The 17,088-nt window shown below is 44.2% G+C and overlaps 2 protein-coding genes across 3 annotated transcripts; both read right to left on the minus strand.

Moving 5' to 3' along the window:
- Positions 1 to 3,318: 3,318 nt before the first annotated feature.
- LOC310802994 (somatomedin-B and thrombospondin type-1 domain-containing protein) lies at positions 3,319 to 5,435 on the minus strand (the record flags this gene model as incomplete). Its single annotated transcript, XM_083667630.1, has 5 exons — positions 3,319 to 3,436; positions 3,928 to 4,110; positions 4,272 to 4,350; positions 4,472 to 4,657; positions 5,201 to 5,435. 5 exons carry the CDS (start codon positions 5,433 to 5,435, stop codon positions 3,319 to 3,321), a joined length of 801 nt encoding a protein of 266 aa, XP_083523756.1.
- Positions 5,436 to 10,460: 5,025 nt separating this feature from the next.
- stau1 (staufen double-stranded RNA binding protein 1) lies at positions 10,461 to 17,002 on the minus strand. Of its 2 annotated transcripts, none has more exons than XM_083668634.1 (15): positions 16,819 to 17,002; positions 15,581 to 15,897; positions 15,332 to 15,453; positions 15,029 to 15,173; positions 14,705 to 14,858; positions 14,258 to 14,429; positions 13,681 to 13,776; positions 13,354 to 13,566; positions 13,059 to 13,202; positions 12,656 to 12,802; positions 12,479 to 12,554; positions 11,938 to 12,257; positions 11,721 to 11,843; positions 11,545 to 11,624; positions 10,461 to 11,373 (listed from the first exon to the last, which is right to left on the minus strand). In XM_083668634.1, exons 2-15 carry the CDS (start codon positions 15,777 to 15,779, stop codon positions 11,286 to 11,288), a joined length of 2,079 nt encoding a protein of 692 aa, XP_083524760.1. In that variant the 5' UTR covers positions 15,780 to 15,897; positions 16,819 to 17,002; the 3' UTR covers positions 10,461 to 11,285. The 2 variants fall into 2 exon arrangements, with proteins under 2 accessions (XP_083524760.1, XP_083524759.1); XM_083668633.1 differs by having other exon boundaries at positions 15,017 to 15,173.
- Between the last annotated feature and the right edge of the window lie 86 nt (positions 17,003 to 17,088).

Below are 17,088 nucleotides of genomic sequence, written 5' to 3' on the forward strand. Positions count from 1 at the left end.
GAGTTTTCCATTTTAATATTGTGGTTTGAGTGTGTTGTGTGTATTGAGAGAGAGAGAGAGAGAGAGAGAGAGAGAGACAGAGACAGAGACAGAGACAGAGACAGAGACAGAGACAGAGACAGAGACAGAGGGATGCAATCCTCAGTACAATGCTCATTTGGTAAATTGGAATGATTGAACTAAGTATTGTATTCAGTAAAACAGTATTTCCTAGGAACTGAACAACATGAGGTCTTGCTGTCACAGCATGAGGGTCATTTTACTTATCCTGGACACTTGATGCCTGGTTTTGATTGATATGGGCCCCTAGACTTTTTGACTACTGCTGCAATGTAAATAAACATGCATACATAAAAACAGAAACAGGCCAAAAGATTCAAACAGGTATGGTAAACATATCTTTAAGAAAGCTACAGCCAGTTTCCATGGTGATGGTAGCTGTTCTCAAAGGCTGACACCAGCACTGCACAGTTTTGCTAATTGGGGTGGGTGAGGTCTGATGGTATCTAACATATGCATGCTTGCTCATTTATATCACACACATACACACACACACACACACGCTCGCCACACCACACGCAGTTAAGCACATACATTAACATCAACATGCAGGCAAATACTGTACTGTAATCCTTACCATCAGTGTATATACTGATGAATATACATGTTATGGTGCATGAACATTAATAAAGATGCTTACAAAAGCAGAGACCTATGATCCTGTACACATACGTGTCTATCTGTCTGTCCTTTGCTCTCTCTTTCTCTCTCGCTCAGAGAACGCAGACGAGGGAGAGACCGATGCCTCTCCAGAGAGTAGCATGTATTGCCCCCATTCTTGTCTCAACTGGATGCGAGCGAGTGGAGCTGAGGTGTGAAAGGAATAGCAATGACTGTGGGAGAGGCCGAACTGTGTGTGTGTGCGTGTGTGTGTGTGTGTGTGTGTGTGTGTGTGTGTGTGTGTGTGTGTGTGTGTGGGGTGTGTGTAAAGGGGGGGTTGCAGGAGAGGGATAGAGGAACTGCTGCTCAGCCAAGCAGAGAGCTAGTGATTAGAGCGGTGTGGTTACTGCTTAATGAAGGACGATGAGCTGCTTCCGGTGTGTGTGTGTGTGTGTGTGTTCTGAGAGAGGCTTTTCATTCGGCTTACACTTGTTTTCACCCAATTCAGACTACGCCTCTGATCATACAACAGTCCTGACTAGCATTAATGTAAGATCTGAAGAGCACCCTTTGCCTGAAATACTGACAAATGTTTTTTTTTCTTTGTCTGTGGATTGCTTCAAGGCAATCTCTACCTTCACATAAGACCCCAGTTCACAGCCCTGCTAATACTTAGGCTTGAACAGGCAGGGTGTGTGTGTGTGCGTGTGTGTGTGTGTGTGTGTGTGTGTGTGTGTGTGTCTATGAGACAGAGAGAGAGAGAGAGAGAAAGAGAGACAGAGCAAGGCCAACAGAGAGAGACCGAGAGACAGAGAGAATCAGTATGTTGGGATATGTAAGTTCATATCAGATCAGATAATTAGGTTCCCACATTGTTCGACAAAGCTACGCTGGTTGAGTTGATTTGAACTGTGGAGTGGTCGTATGATGATAGTTTCTTGTTCATTGTGTTCACAGTCCATATCATTTTAAATACATCTCATCCTATGTCTGGTGGTTATAATTTCTGTCATCTATTCAACGCTAGCCTCTGGCTTCTTGTGCTTGGCATCTTGTATTGAGCATTATCTAATACTGGAAGAAATGTGTTTCTGTCCCCTATGTTTTATATCATCATGCATCCATTTTTGTTCCAACTGTAAAAATATGCTGTGGGTGGCTGTGGGAGTCAGGGACCGTTTTTGCCATGGAAACATTTCTCAACAAAAGGTGACAATCAATTCTTTAAGAACAGGCATCAACCACTATCATTGTAAGGAAATCCTATAGGAGCTGAGAAGATGGACAGACTGAATCACATCCCATGGACAGACCAACAGGCAGACACACACACACACACACACACACACACACACACACACACACACACACACACACACACACACACACACACACACAGAAACACACAGTAGGCAAATACTGATAGCTTTGTCCCATTTGTGAAGCTAACAGGGATTATTCTGAATGATGTTCTAATAAAGTATAATTTGATTTACGGCGATACTGTGACGTTATGTTTCAAAAGTTATGTAAACCAACCGTCTATTACTTTTGCTGCTAGTCCTCTTTGTTTGTATTTCATGTGTTGAAGGGCACTTTACATCAGTCCTGGCATCCATTTCTGAATGAGTCATCCAACCTCCACATGTCTAGTAGTACAACAGAGCTTTAACTTTTACTGTAGTCTTGAATAAGAGGGTTTCTGATGTCAAAAGATTTGTAAGTGTGACATTTTAATAAGAAAGCACAATCAAGTGACTTCTTTTATTTCTCTTATTTTTTGATAAAATGTGAAAAAACTATTTAGAAATGACACAATTGCCATTGAATTAGATACTAAATTCCAGGGTTGGGGTCGATTCAGAGTGTTTTGGTGAACTCAGTTGGAGGGGATAAGAACTGCAGATTATATATCCAATTGTATGGGAGGACCTCTTTAACACATTACATCACTACATTATAATACTATACCAATTAGAATTCCACTTCACATCCTTTGTTTTCAGTTCAAATTCTAAACCTGAGGTGGAATTGATTACATTATTGGAGTTTCTATTCTGAAAGGAATTGACCCTGACCCTGCAAAAGCCATCAGTCATTGTAAAGTACACAATTTCCAGGGAACTGAAAGAATATATAGATTTCATTGACTTTCCCCAGCTCTTCTACTATGTTGTTTGTAGGTCTCGAGGTTGTTTGTTTTGTAAAAATTTCTACCTGTTGACTTTCTATGCTGTTGTTTCTGTATAAATGTTCTGTTGTTCGATGCATGTCGTAACTTTGGAGCTGTGACTGGATGTGACACACACAAAGCCAGTACCTGTCCTGTAAAAAGTGTCTCAATGTCCCAAGATCTTTCTATTTCTTTTAAAAAGGCAACATTCCCCTTGGATGACTGAAAATGAAATAAATCAAATTAATTAATGGTTTGGTTATTCATTACGACTTGTATTTCATGCACCATTGAGACGTAACTGTAAGTCACATAAAGTACCAAAGAAAGTACACAGACCTACAAAAGTATGGTTTTGGAGGTAGGCTACATTGAGTCAGACCAGAGACAATTGTTTCAAATGACATTACTCATGGACTTTACGCCTAAGACAGCCACTTGTATTAATGCAATTAAAAGAGGAGGTAGACTGGGACCTGACAGGGTTAAATGAAGAGGAAGCTATGAACAGTGGGACAGTTGCAGGAGTCCAGCCTCCCAACGCGCCGCCACACGCCCCGACATCGAGGGTTACCCACTGCCTGCCACTGGAGAGACTGTCTCCTGAAAGAAAGAGAAAGGGAGAGAGAGAGAGAGAGAGAGAGAGAGAGAGAGAGAGAGAGAGAGAGAGAGTGTGAGCGACTGTAATTCAATCAAATCTAATGTTTGTGTGAGGCATTAGTCTGAGATTGCCACCTAGTGGCAGAAATCTCACTCTGCTCAAACAAGATTACGCAGTTGATATTCATATTAAAAAAGGGATTAGAGAGTAAGGATGCAACATGTAATATCATATTATTGTTGCATACTGATGAGTATTTCAAAGGTGTTTGTACAATCAATACTACTACCCGTGCAGTAAATGCCATACCAGTGCATCTTTTCCTGCTGTGATTATGAGCCATGATTCTTCAACACACTATTGATAAGAGGCTTTTTATTGCACTTTGATTAACTTGAGAGTCTGAACTGAATGTCAATGCTGCTCCAGCCCATTTATTTATCCTAACATTCATCCTCATCCTCCTCTCTCCTACTCCCTAGTCCAGTCTCACCTCTCCTCCCCGTCGTCCTCTCCGTCTCCTGAGCAGTGTTTCTGCCCAGCAGCAAGGGCTGGAGGTTGGCACTCCACACACACATGGTGACCCGCCCTCAGGTACTGCATCCACTGAGTGTGTGGGCCCACGCTATGCTGGCACCCTGGAGTCAGAGAAGTCAGCTCAAACTGCACACAGTACCTGCCTCCATACACACACACACACACACACACACACACACACACACACACACACACACACACACACACACACACAGAAATAAAACATATACACTATGAGAGAGAGTTCACAGAGACAAACATAAGATAATGGGATGCAATTCTATAGACTGGGTCTCTCACCCTGTAACATCAGCATTGTCAGGAATGTCTCGCTTCTTCCTGGCGTTGCCATAGCCACCAGTGGTGATGAGAGCTGGGACTGTGGAGAGAGCATCCATAATCACAGCACATTATGTCAACATGCAAGCATGTGGCTTTTTCACTGCATGAAGGAACAACTACGTCAAAGGTAGAGGCAACGGCCTAGTGGTGGTCCTCACCAAGCGATTTCCGGCACTGATGGTCCCGGTACTGGGCACAGCCAGCATTCTCCTCCAGATGAGGACAGGACTTCCCACCATTGCGTGCCTCCAGCAGGACCTGCCTGCTCCGCATGCGCACTGTGGCCTTGCATGGCTCAGCACAGCCAGACCACACAGTCCACTCACTCACCTCACAGGACACAGCTATGGTCAGAGAGACAGGACACACACAGAGGATAGAGCAAAAGCAGAGAGAGATAAAAGCATATATGAAAGCAAACAAAGCATGAGTGTATTATGGTTGTTCCTTTTACTATATTGTTTGTGTTACTGTACTGTATCTCATAGCGTGGGCCCATAGTGAAATTGATCTCATAGTGATACAGTCAACTAATAGTAACAGGATGGCCTCATGTCAGATACCTCATCATTTTTCAGTCTGTACTTCAAAGTCTAATATTTCAATCACTGTCTGGGGAAATACTTCTAGTCTCCTTCTTACTTCATTATCAGGTCCACTGGTGTCAATCACATTTGTAAACAGCATCTGGGTGACCAGAATGCATACTTGTAACTCGAGTAACTGCAGTTTAAAATGTAGATATAATTTCATTATAGAATATAATGTAATAGTAGGCCATGCACCACAATGTAGCCTTCAATAACTGTGTAATTACAGTACACTCGCCTATGATTATGAAATTGATCTCCATTGACATTTGTAAACTCAAATTGTGAACTACTTACCTGGACAGGCGAGCTCGTAATCATGACAACAGTCCAGAGTAGAGATACAAGCTTGGTCGCAATAGCAGGTCCCATATGAACGATCGGCTCTCCATCCTTTACTGACGCACGACGGGTCGCGGCCGGTGCAACACTTACCCGCATCCTGGCACCCTGCCTCGCCCATTGCGACTAGGAAAACCAGCAACCCGGCACAAGAGTAGATCCAGGTATCGGTGTGCCTGCACTGGGGCATCGCAGTGGAAGCGCAACAGAAGTTCTGCGCCTTAATCCACTTCTGACACTGACTAGGCCTACCTGTTGAATCCGAGCTGCGTTCACAAGCCCAAGTTGATTGGGAAATCAATTTCGAATATTGTTCATGTCCATATTTCGAAATATTTCAGAGATAGGCCTACTGTATAACGTTATCTAAAATAAATTACTTGAGACGGAGTCAATCAACCAACCAAACTTTAAGAAGAAAAAAAATTAAGAAGAAACGTCAAATTGCACTTCTCTTCTTTTCATGCGTTATTGCATTCATTAGGTCGACGTGCCATCGGGTAATCATGCTGCAATATCTGGCCTCTTGAGCTTGAGCTTGGCATATGTCAACTTCGTCTCTCTCTTAAAGCGACAGTTCCCATTGACCACGCCGGTCACCTGACAAGGTAAAAGCCCTGAGTGTATCTATATGAATAGTAGGCCTACGGCTACTGTATATACTGTAGGCAGTTTTTCGACTTTCATGACTATCATGTCCGACTAATCATGTAGCTTATAAGATCAAAGGTTGAGTAGGCATACTCATAACTCTACAGATAATGAGGCTAAGTGGAAGTTTAACCATAGATATGATATGATTATCTATGATATGGTCATGGTAAATGTATCTATGTGCATGCCTGTGTGTGTCAATCTTTACATGGATAAATGTCTGTATCCATCAGACAGAATGCTCCATATAATGACAGTGACAATAGCCTATATGCAGTGAGGGCCACATGTCCTTCCTTTTGAAAAATTAATGGGAGGAGTGAACAGCCTGTTTACTTTGCACAGACTTTCCTCTCTAACCCTGTTGGCTTAGCCAACCAGCTTTCCTGACCATTGGGGCCTAAACATGTGAAAAGGGTGGATTAATCAAATTCCAATGGCTTGGGCTATTCATGCAGAAAAAACAATAACGTGGACAGTGCAGCAGTACTGAGCTTTCACTCAGATACACATTCTCTGTGTGTGTGTGTGTGTGTGTGTGTGTGTGTGTGTGTGTGTGTGTGTGTGTGTGTGTGTGTGTGTGTGTGTGAGAGAGAGAGAGAGAGAGAGAGAGAAAGAGAGAGAGAGAGATTCCCAGGCATTGATCTGACTTCAGTGCCTCCCCACACACTACAGTGCAAGCCTTGCAGCCCCATAGAGGGGCCCTGGTGTACTCTGGGAGTACTATACATACTCATCAGTTAATGCTCTAATAAACATCCAGTGAGCTCCAACAACCAACAGACACCGTTCATTAAAAGGTCAGTTGGAGTTCCCCCTGTTCATGAAATAAGCATGTCACATGGTAACCTCATGGTAATCTCTATTTCTCAAGCACCTCCCTTTTCATCATATCAGAGCTGTTAATCCTTAGAGGTGAGACACACACCAACGCCCATTCTGCCAACACCGCCATGTGCAGAAGCAAATAACCTACCAATGTTGGAGCTCTGACTAATTATCTTAGAGGCCACTGAAAAAATGCAATCTGTCACCTCAAAGACTGTCAGGCATGTTGGCTAGCCTTTCTGGTGATATATCTAATGCGGATGTATTCATCTTTTGCTATTTTACCTGCATGATCATACGTTTTGTGTTGAATTCCATGCAAATGTATAATCTCCATAAACCAGAAATAAAGATCACTGCAGTAGGATTGCTGAGGGTTTACCTGATTATATCCCTGCTGTAGAGCAATAATATAATAATTAAAAGCTGACTCATTCTTTATGGGGCCTTTCCAGCTGGAGAAGCCTGGGATCCAAATCACCTGATTTACATGCCAAGGTCTAAGATCTTATTGCTGGTCTCAAGGCAATCTGAGGCTTTGATAAGTTATTTGTACCGTTTCCAAGTCAACAGATGTCAGGCCAACAACCATTATGTAGTAGTAAAGTGTTGACCTCATTCCACATTAAGTGAGAGGGTTCATTTCTGTTAATTACTTCTCTGGCTAAGGTGGTGTTCCAGGAGCTTGTGTTCCATTTCATAAAACCACCTAATCAACCACACAGCCAAAAAAATATCTCTTAGCAGCACTTTATAAAAGGGGCACCTAAAATATTGGACACGTAGCAGCCATTTAACCCTGACTCAAATGCATGTGTTAGTATCTTTCATTTTCCTTTGTTCAGTCTGGACCTCAAATGCATGAGAGATGATTAAGCGTTTATGTGTAAACAAAGGAGGTATTGTTCTCACACACAATGCAGGGACTTGATACAGACAAACACGCCTGCTTTTGACGTAAGCATATACACTGCCTTCGGAAAGTATTCAGACCCGTCACGTTTTCCACATTTTGTTGTGTTATAGACTCAATTTAAAATTGATTTGCCATCAATCCACACACAATACCCCAGAATGACAAAGCAAAAACAAGTTTTTAGAAATTTCAGTCAATTTATTCAAATTGAAATACAGAAATACCTCATGTACATAAGTATTCAGACCCTTTGCTATAACACTATTATAATTTTTTAGAATATATAAAGTAATAGTATGTGTGTGTGTGTGTGTGTGTGTGTGTGTGTGTGTGTCAGTCTGTGTCTGTGTGTGTGTGTGTGTGTGTGTGTGTGTGTGAGAGAGAGAGAGAGAGAGAGAGAGAGAAAGAGAGAGAGAGAGAGAGAGATAATGAATATGGACACTTGCTTAGCTCACAACAAGCTATATATGGTTTTATCAGGGGCTCAAGGTATTTCCTATAATCTGGGAGGCAGGGTAGTTTAACTCAGAAGGCTGGCCAGAACCACTGAGGGAGGGAAACACCAGCTCCGCATCTGTAGAACTCTCACAAACCTAGTAGACAACAGACCTGCTTGACCTGCTTTTACACTAGCTCACACAACCACACTGGGACAGATAGATCTTCAGTGCTCACATTCTGAACATATTCAGAACACTAGAAACCCAGCAGGACAATATGCTGTTTCTCATGGACATGCAGATGATGCTGCTGGATGTGGTCTACTTCATCATGAAGGACCATGAAGGTCAACTGCCATGCCCTCTTCTGGGTGAGACCTCTATGGGAGATTCTATGGGCCTGGGGATAGGGCCTAGGGACAGGCTGGTGAATGGAGGGGTGGCACGGGCATCATCATACTGTGATACACTGTGGTGGTGGATGCTGAAGCTTTATGATCCTATGTTATTAATAGTGCTATCATTAGCTATCATGTGTAATCAATGACTCTGGGCCACATCCGCTGTGGAGTTTCTAGCAAGTGAGTGGGCATAGTTTGATATATAATTGGATTCTGATTGCTAAGAATGCTAACAAGACCACATGTCACAACAATCCAACTAAGTCTGAAACCAAGTATGTTGTGTTTTGTAGAAACCTTAAGCCATTTTAAGTCAGCTAGAAGACATACAGGGTAGTTTATTGTGTATCGTGTGACAGATGACATGTGTAAAATGTACAGCTTTAATACATGTTTATCCCCTTAGCAAAGCGACACTCCATACGGTGAGCCAATTAAAGAGCTATGGGATTCCCAACCTGATCCTCTTACTGTGGGGAACTGTGCTTATGCAGGATAAGCCCCTTCACATTGAGCAACCTGTAAGAGGCCTACACAGGAGCCTTGGGAGGGCGGTTGACAATGCTATTTAATCAATATTCAAATATTTTCTAACATGATGAATTCTCTGTCTGTTAAGCGTAAAGTGGTAGTTATCAAATATTAAACGTTATTGCCACGCAGCAATTTGATTGTACCTCATACAATCATACACAAACACTTATCATTTGACGCAACTTATCATACAAATATAAAATGTGCTCAACTAAACATGTGTTGAATGTGTTCTCTGGTTGCATAATTCTCTTTGTCAATGAGGAATACCCTTGCAGATGACTGTGTTATGTTTTGCAATGTTATTGTGCTCTCTGGTGCCCCCCTCAGGGAGGAGGTTGAACTGATCTTGCCACCACTGGAGCCCGAGTACTGTGTGGAGCAGGCGATGAATGCCATCTTGATAGATCAGCCACTCGTGTGCATCCCACGGCTCACAAACCTACCCTTCCTGTCCCGAGCGTAAGTAATGCACATTAACACATGCATGCATGGGCCCATAGATATAACATTCATTATGAAACTGCAGGTTTCATGGAGTGTGTATGTATGTGCAAATGTGTACTTGAACCTTCTGCACCCTGGTGTGTTACAGAGAAATGTTTGACCATATGATCTGATGTCTCTTCTGCTCTTTTTCTTTCTGCAGGCTGTTGCCATGGGAATCTAATGTGATAACCTACCGTTTTCTGGGATCTGACAAGTGTATGATTCCCTTCATCGAGACCATGAGGAAAAAGGTGTCCAATGGCCCATCCAAGATCGCATAATCACCTCTAATGTAGCTACAGTACAGTACAACTCTCCGTCTGTCAAGTCACGACTGAAATGGATCTGATAAATCAGATAATGAGATAAACTCTATTTGTGGCACTGAGCACCAGAGCTGGTCCATTGTGTGAGATGGCAGGGACAGTATGGGAATCAAGGCTCAGGCTCAATTCATTGCACATAGCTTTCTGCACTGCGCTTTCAGAAGTGCATTTGATTTGTAAGAGGGAGTTAACATTAGATTGACGGTCCGGCTGCATGTGCCAGATGACATCCCAGCCAGGTTGGCCATCAGCACTGAAAGGGTCACGCTAAAGCACTGTCAATTTATAAATCAAGTGTCAACTTCCTCCATTCAGTTCACTCCAATATGCAAATCAAATACACGTCTGAAAGCGCAATGTGAAACCCTTATCTGAAATTGTCTTGCAGGAAAGGGTGGTTAGACCTTTCTCATTCAGTCAACCGTTTCTGTTTCAGTGAACATCCTGCCACAGAATTACGTTTCTGTGAAGTAAAACATCCAATGTTGTCAAAGCATCGGTGTGACTGCTAATTTCTGTCCCTGAGATACAGCTGTGCAGACGTATTCTGTTCCAAAACCATACTCTACTCCATCACACTCCCGTTTTCTATTTACAACACACATGAAAAATACAACACGACGCAGATTACATTCTTTTGTGCGTGACAGCACACAAGTTTTACTTACATTCCATGGGGAGCAGAGAGGGGGTGGTTTGACACTGAGGGTGGGGGGAGGGGGAGCATCAGGGAGACTGACGCAACAGGGAGGGAAAGGGAAGGGGGGACATCGTGCTTAGACCATACGCAACAGAGACTTATACTGCCCCGCCACACACAGTGGGGACAACATCACAGGACATCACACACGCTACATTTAGTCACAAAACCTTCCCAGCCCTACATGGTAATGTAGATAAACACTCCACTTGTGGTTGTTGTTTTAAAGCACTCTAGGAAAATCAACAGTGGTTCGCTAGCTGCATCCTAGCCTTCTATGGTGTCCCAAACTTCACAGAGACGTTTATGTAACAACCCGCTGACAACGCCATGGGGGTTTACAGAATCATAAAACAACAATTAAAAACAAGAGAAAGAAAATCATCATAAACATGAAAGAAAAAACAAACTCCCTACTCAAAACAAAACGTCTTTTCACAGTAAACATTATCCCATTTCATCTTTAACAGAGCGAACCACCATTTCATTGAATAGGATGCAGCTACGTCTTCTACCAAGCAGCAGAAAAATAATAAATAATGTGTACAATTAAACAACATCAAAGAGGAGGAAACATCCTTTTTTTTCTATCAATCTTGTTTAACTGTCAACATTTCGGAACATGTCATACAAACAGAGATGGTTTAGAGCCTACAGTGCCCTCAGCTTTCTGTAGCCTTCTAAAACAGCTTATCAGAACACTGTGTCCGAGTTTTCTTTAGTGCTTTTTCCAAACAACCAATCCTGTGCGTCTACACGGTGCCATCCAGAGTCTGTCCCAAGGTGCTTGAGTTAGCCTGTTTAAGGAGAGAGTCGCCTTCCATGTCCTGTTTGCCACACCTACGGAACAAAAGACAATTCAGTGTTACTACATTCTACCTAATAAGTTTCCACTTGTTGTCTTCAGAGAAAAAATTAAAAGACAAAACTATAATAATTATTAGCATCATTCACTATCAATACTAGCCTATCCAACCCTTTCCCATCTAAAATCATACATGAGGCCCTTACCCAGAGATTGGTCCGTTTCCTGTCCTGTCATTGTGCTGCTGGTCCAGCTCTGATAGTAACTTCAGTATATTCAAGGCAGCCTGTGCCGAAAGGGAAAGAACACAATTACCTGGCTAACTTCAGGAATCATCATCCTGGATTAACTCTAGAACTCCCGTGACTGGGTTGAGCCTCACCATGTCATGACAGGACTCCACATCCTTTCCGATCCCGTGACTAATGAGGGGTGGCTGGTAGGAGCAGTTGATCAGGGACACAAACTCGTTCTTGTTGTTTTTGGGAAAGTCTTTGTATTCCACCTGCAAGGCAAATGACAGACACTCCTCATGACTCTCAAGTGTCTGTCGTATGGGTAAAATATTTTGCGGGCTAGGAGTGTGTGTGTGTGTTTACCTGCAGGCCTTGCACGGTGGCAAGGAAGCTGAGCTGTTCAGAGGGTCTGGTGAGGGGTCCGTGGGGTATATGTCCCAGACTGCCCTGACCCTTGAGGATGGTCTCTGCGGTCAGTGAAGTGCCCGAGTACAGCAGCTCATTGGCTATCATGGCAGTGATGGTGGCCATGGCTGGGTTGGGCATTTCACGGCTGTAGTCCTTGTTTTGGAGCCCCTGTCTGGCCCCCACTGCCTGGGCCACCTCAGGTACCATGGGCAGGATGCCAGCAGGGAGCTGCTGATGGCTGAGGTAGGGCATGCGGTAGTCCTCCTCCTTGGTGCCTGAGGGGGGTGCCAGAGTAGTACAAGGATGGAGAAATGTGAGGGCAGAACCTGAAGCAGGAGCTAATGCTTTCATTTAGTATCTGAACCTAACCCGAACAAACCACTTAAAAATGTACACTTCCAACATACTTAAACTCATATATCCAATCCATACATAGTCTGCTCCATCATCTGAGGTCAATACAAACACTTCATTAACACAACACAGCAACACTCACCCAGTGCCACGTCTTCCACCGAGCCCGGCTCAAAGAAGGTCACTTTCCGCCCATCTCCAGGTTTCTTTAGAGGAGGCTTTAGATGGATAACAAAAACGCATGTCAGTTAACTCCTGAAGGTAGCCACAATTTTAGTAATTAACAGTTACAGTGCTCTTGAAGACCCCCACACTGTACCTTTTCATCCGTTTTGAGAGCCGGTTTGGGGGGCTGAGGCTGAGGCACTTTGAATCCCAGAAGCTCCAGCATCTTCTCTGCTGCGTTCCTCTTGGCCACTTTCTTACTGGGTCCCATGCCCTCTGCACACTGGCCACAGACCGTCACCTGTCCGCAGAAACATAGGGCATACACAGGTCAGAGAGCCAGGTGTGCCAGAGGGAGATTACAAACAGAGGGGGAGAGGGAGGGAGGGAGAGAGAGAGAAAGGGGGGGGGGGAGGGAGAGAGTGACAGAGAGACTGCAAGGGACAGATTGAACGAGTGATGGTCAAAGGACAGTTGCAGGTTAACGTCCAATGGTCCAGGTATAGTTTCCAGGCTAGAGGTGAGCTCAAGGTAGGTGTCAACAGCAGGCGTCTCACCTGCATGACAAACTCCCTGCGGCGAGGCAGGCCCCTTTCCGTCACCATGCTGTACTCTGGCTCCTTCTCTTTCTTGGCCTGCTGGATCTGGGCCAGTCGGCTGATGGGGTTCATGCCCTGCCCATACTCTGGGCTGGTCTGCAGCTGGAGGGATGGCATGAAGTGGGTGGAGGGGTAGAGAAAGAGAGTGAGTCATAATTATTAGTATTACACACATGATTGAGCTCTACATAGGCTTCCAGTCAACATTCCATCCCCTTTAGACACCTTTCATTGACCATCCTGGGCCTTTCACCTTAATGATGGACTTGGTTTTCTTCTTGATGCGTGGCAGCATCTTCTCCACTGTGGGCATATGGGGCAGCCTCCTCAGCTCCTCCAGCACTGCTGTAGCTGCCAGCTTCTTGGCAATCTTTTTACTCTTCCCCTCCCCCTCCCCAGAGAACTCTCCCACAATCACCCGCACAGCAAAGCTCTTCATGTGGGGTGGACCTGCCTCCTTCAGAACCTGGGGGACAGGAAGAGATATGGAGGCTGTCAGAGAGATGGACAGAGTCAAGAAATGACTTCACAGTGGGAGGAAAAGCACAGCCATCTCGGTTTTTAACTGTTCACTTCAAACCTCAAAATCGACCGGCATGTTCCTCTTAAGTGCAATTTCGAACACTTGGCTGATCTCTGACTTGTTGAGGTTCTCCTCTGCGGGTTCTCCATTCATCTGCAACGAACAGAGTTTGTATAAGAACATGACCATATAACACTGTCTCATGGTTCTCTCCAAAGAATGTAAGAGTGGCGCTGCGACACTCTGTGAACTTTGCCGAGCCACAATGTAAACATTTCAAGGCAAATTAAACTATATATTGAGTAATGACTAGAGTAACTGTCTTCGCCAATGACATCGTTGTCAAAAATGAAAGCAAAGGTGAAAGAATTATGACGTTCCTCAGTGAATTCAGCGTTTTAGTAGTATTTTTGCGCATTTTGACGTGAATAAGCGTGAGTCGGGTTTCGCGAACGCAATCCACGCTGTTCAAAAATCCTGGGGAGAACACTGACTGTCTGGCAGCTCTGTATTTTATGAACAGTGAGGTGCTGTGATAGAACAGCATGGCACACATTTGCTTTCATGTTGCAAAACAGATAAGGCAGGGAGCTTCATGTAGCACTATTGCCCTGTGACGACCCCCTCCTCTCACTTCTGGCAGCTGCTGCAGTATGGGCTCCTTCTGTAGTGTCTTGAGAGCCTTGGCTGCGGCGTCATGTTTGGCTAGCTGCCGCGTGCGCCCCTTCCCATGGAACTGCTGGCCCCCGATGTTCAGCTCCATGTGATACAGCACTGGCCCCACCGGAGGGAACGGGTAGTAGTACCTGACCACGCAGATAGAAAACACACAGCAGAAGATGATATACAGAATGCTGTGATTGGCTTACCGTGCTGTTCCAGGGGAAACTGAGCAACTAAATAAATCGTAATCACTTTAGTGCTTATTAATACAACCTCTCACTCGATTGAGGACGATCCTTTTACTCAGAGGAAATTAACTAGGCCTGCATCTTGCAGTGAAGTTAACATTGCCCATCAATGACACTGTGCATGCTATAAGGCTTGCTTATCAAAATGTGCTCAGGATGAGTGGACTCACTGTTGCATGGAGCGTTGGTATGGCCCAGGGGCCCTGATGTTGTAGTTGAAGCTTGGTCTCATTCCCGGGTATGGGTCGATAGGCTTGTACATGGGCTTCTTCCCAAGCTTCATACAAAGTGCATTCAGCTCCACAGTGTGCGTCATGCAGTCAACTGTGATACACACACACATAGAGCAAACAGACATACAACAATGCTTACTTGAGAGTCAAGACATTACGGAACGATGGAGGCAAGAGCTTACATATGCCTGGTGACAAAAATAAAAAAAATGCGCACACACACACACACGGCCGTTTGGAACAGCCAACCTGGGTTCTTGCCTGTGTTGCGGGGGCTCCTCATGCCAGGTTTGGGCAGTGTGGTCTGAGCCAGGGCAGATGCAGCGGCAGAGTGCTGGGCCTTCTTTATACTGGTCCCCTCTGCTTCCCAGTGCTGATCACCCAGTGTTAATCTCACTGAGAAGATCTAGAAGAAGGAGCAGGCAGACAGAATAGAGAGAGGAACCTCTGTTATTGCAATGAACTCCAGTATTCAAGAGCAGAACGAAGACAAAAAAGTGGTCTCCCAAGGTTGCTTGTGAAAGTCAGTAGTTGTTAATGGTTGCTAATGTTAACTGTCGTTACCTTGGAGTGAGCTGGTCCTTGCTCACAGAGCAGCTTATACTCCGGTTGGATCTTATTGAAACGGGCTAACTCATTCACCAGACACATTGGGGTCTTCTCTTTAGGGTTTGCCATGTAAGTTTCTAAAATAAAACAAAAAACAGACAAGTTATAAGAGAGAATGATCATGAATCCATGCTTGGTCTGTCACACACAGATGGTTTAAGTATCGCTCGATTGAGAGAGAGAGAGAGAGAGAGGCACACACACCTGTGGAGGGGCTGAAGGGAGTGGCTGAGCCTGAGGGCAGGGCAGAGCTCCTGAGGGGGTGACTGGCACTCTCTGAAGGCAGGGTGCCTGAGGCACAGGGGATGCTGTAGCCTGGCTGGGGCTGTGGTAGCTGCAATGGGCTGGCAGCATTGGGCATGGGGTTACCCGGACACTGGAACTGGAGCTGGAGCTGTGACATACTGGTGGGTTTGGTTGAATTAGTGGTAGGCTGATGTCAAGGTAGGAGCTTTGCAGTTCAGCAGCAATGGGAGCCGTAAGCAGATGTTTGTATGAGGTGAGTGACTGCAAAGCTCTGCCTGGAAAGTAGAGGAATAAGAGGGGGTTAAGACAAAACAGACCATATTACACATAATATCACAATGAATGTGCTCAGTTTGCTAAATATGTACCATATGTTCAACAAGGAAATTATCATCATGATAATTCTTAGTTTGGATCAGTGTTAAATTCAGGATGACGAGAATTTTGAAAGCTTAATCAGAAGGTGATTCGTTCATTGGTTTGTTGCAGACCACTCAACAACATGATTGAAAACTGCTTGATTTGAATCTTCATAATTCAATGATGGGGATCAAACATGAACAAAGCCCAGTTGGCCTTGGATTGAGTGAGCTTGTCCATATATTGGCAGCTTTATTCAAGACAATAGCCAGTGACAACACCAATATGGTGCAATTGCAATATGCATTAAATTGTAGTGGAGCTTATTGTGGATTTAACATGCATCACAAAACAACTATTAATTTCCGATTGCTTGCAACAGCTAAAACCATTCCTCTGTGCTGTCAGCTTTGCAAATGTATTGGTTAGCTAGCTAGGATAGTTGACTTAGATAGCTGAGATCTGTCAATTGATGTGTCATTTGTTTGCAATGCTGTCTGGCAAGTACTTAGCTAGCTAGCTTATTGGTTAGCCAAATCACTAACTCAGCAAGCCAGCCAAATAAGCTGGATAGCTAGCTAACGCGTTAGCAATGAGACATCACATATTGCAGCTCATATAATAAGTACAAGCTAGTATTTCAATTGAAATGGAACTCCTAACAGTGACATGTTTTACAATAAAACGTTGGTAGCTAGTTAGCCTGACATCAGAATCTAATTGTAATCGTTAGGTAAATGTCTGCAGGGCAGGGGACGCGACTGTGATGGGTGTCAGGCTAGCTAGCTCGAGACACTGTGCACAAGCTATTAAAGAGGCGTCTGAATAAACCTCACCTCGTTATCTTTTTTGTCCAGTTCTTAGTTACTCCATGAGATACGTTGCTTAAGTGTGGTATTTGTTTGATTTTCTCCAATTGTTAGGGGTTTTCCGTGTGATTTTGGATCAAAATGTTGGTAGTAAGGAGGTGAGGGAAAGGCAGACAAGGCAAACACTAAAGAGAATGGCCCAGGCTTGACAGTCTTCCAGGAAATGACATCGGACAGTATAGAGGAAGTCCGACTAGAAATGTGTACCTACTCTCTCTGCTATAATCAAAGTCTCTT

The sequence above is a fragment of the Argentina silus genome (genome assembly GCF_951799395.1).
Source record: "Argentina silus genome assembly, chromosome: 4".
Lineage (NCBI taxonomy): Eukaryota > Metazoa > Chordata > Actinopteri > Argentiniformes > Argentinidae > Argentina > Argentina silus.

Coding starts and splice junctions, on each gene's coding strand:
- stau1 (XM_083668633.1), bottom strand. CDS start 15,779: ATGTCACAGCTCCAGCTCCAGTTCCAGTGTCCGGGTAACCCCATGCCC. Junction 15,454..15,580: donor TCCCTTCAGCCCCTCCACAG/GTGTGTGTGCCT, acceptor GTTTTATTTTAG/AAACTTACATGGCAAACCCT. Junction 12,258..12,478: donor GGTGGAAGACGTGGCACTGG/GTGAGTGTTGCT, acceptor CACCCCCCTCAG/GCACCAAGGAGGAGGACTAC.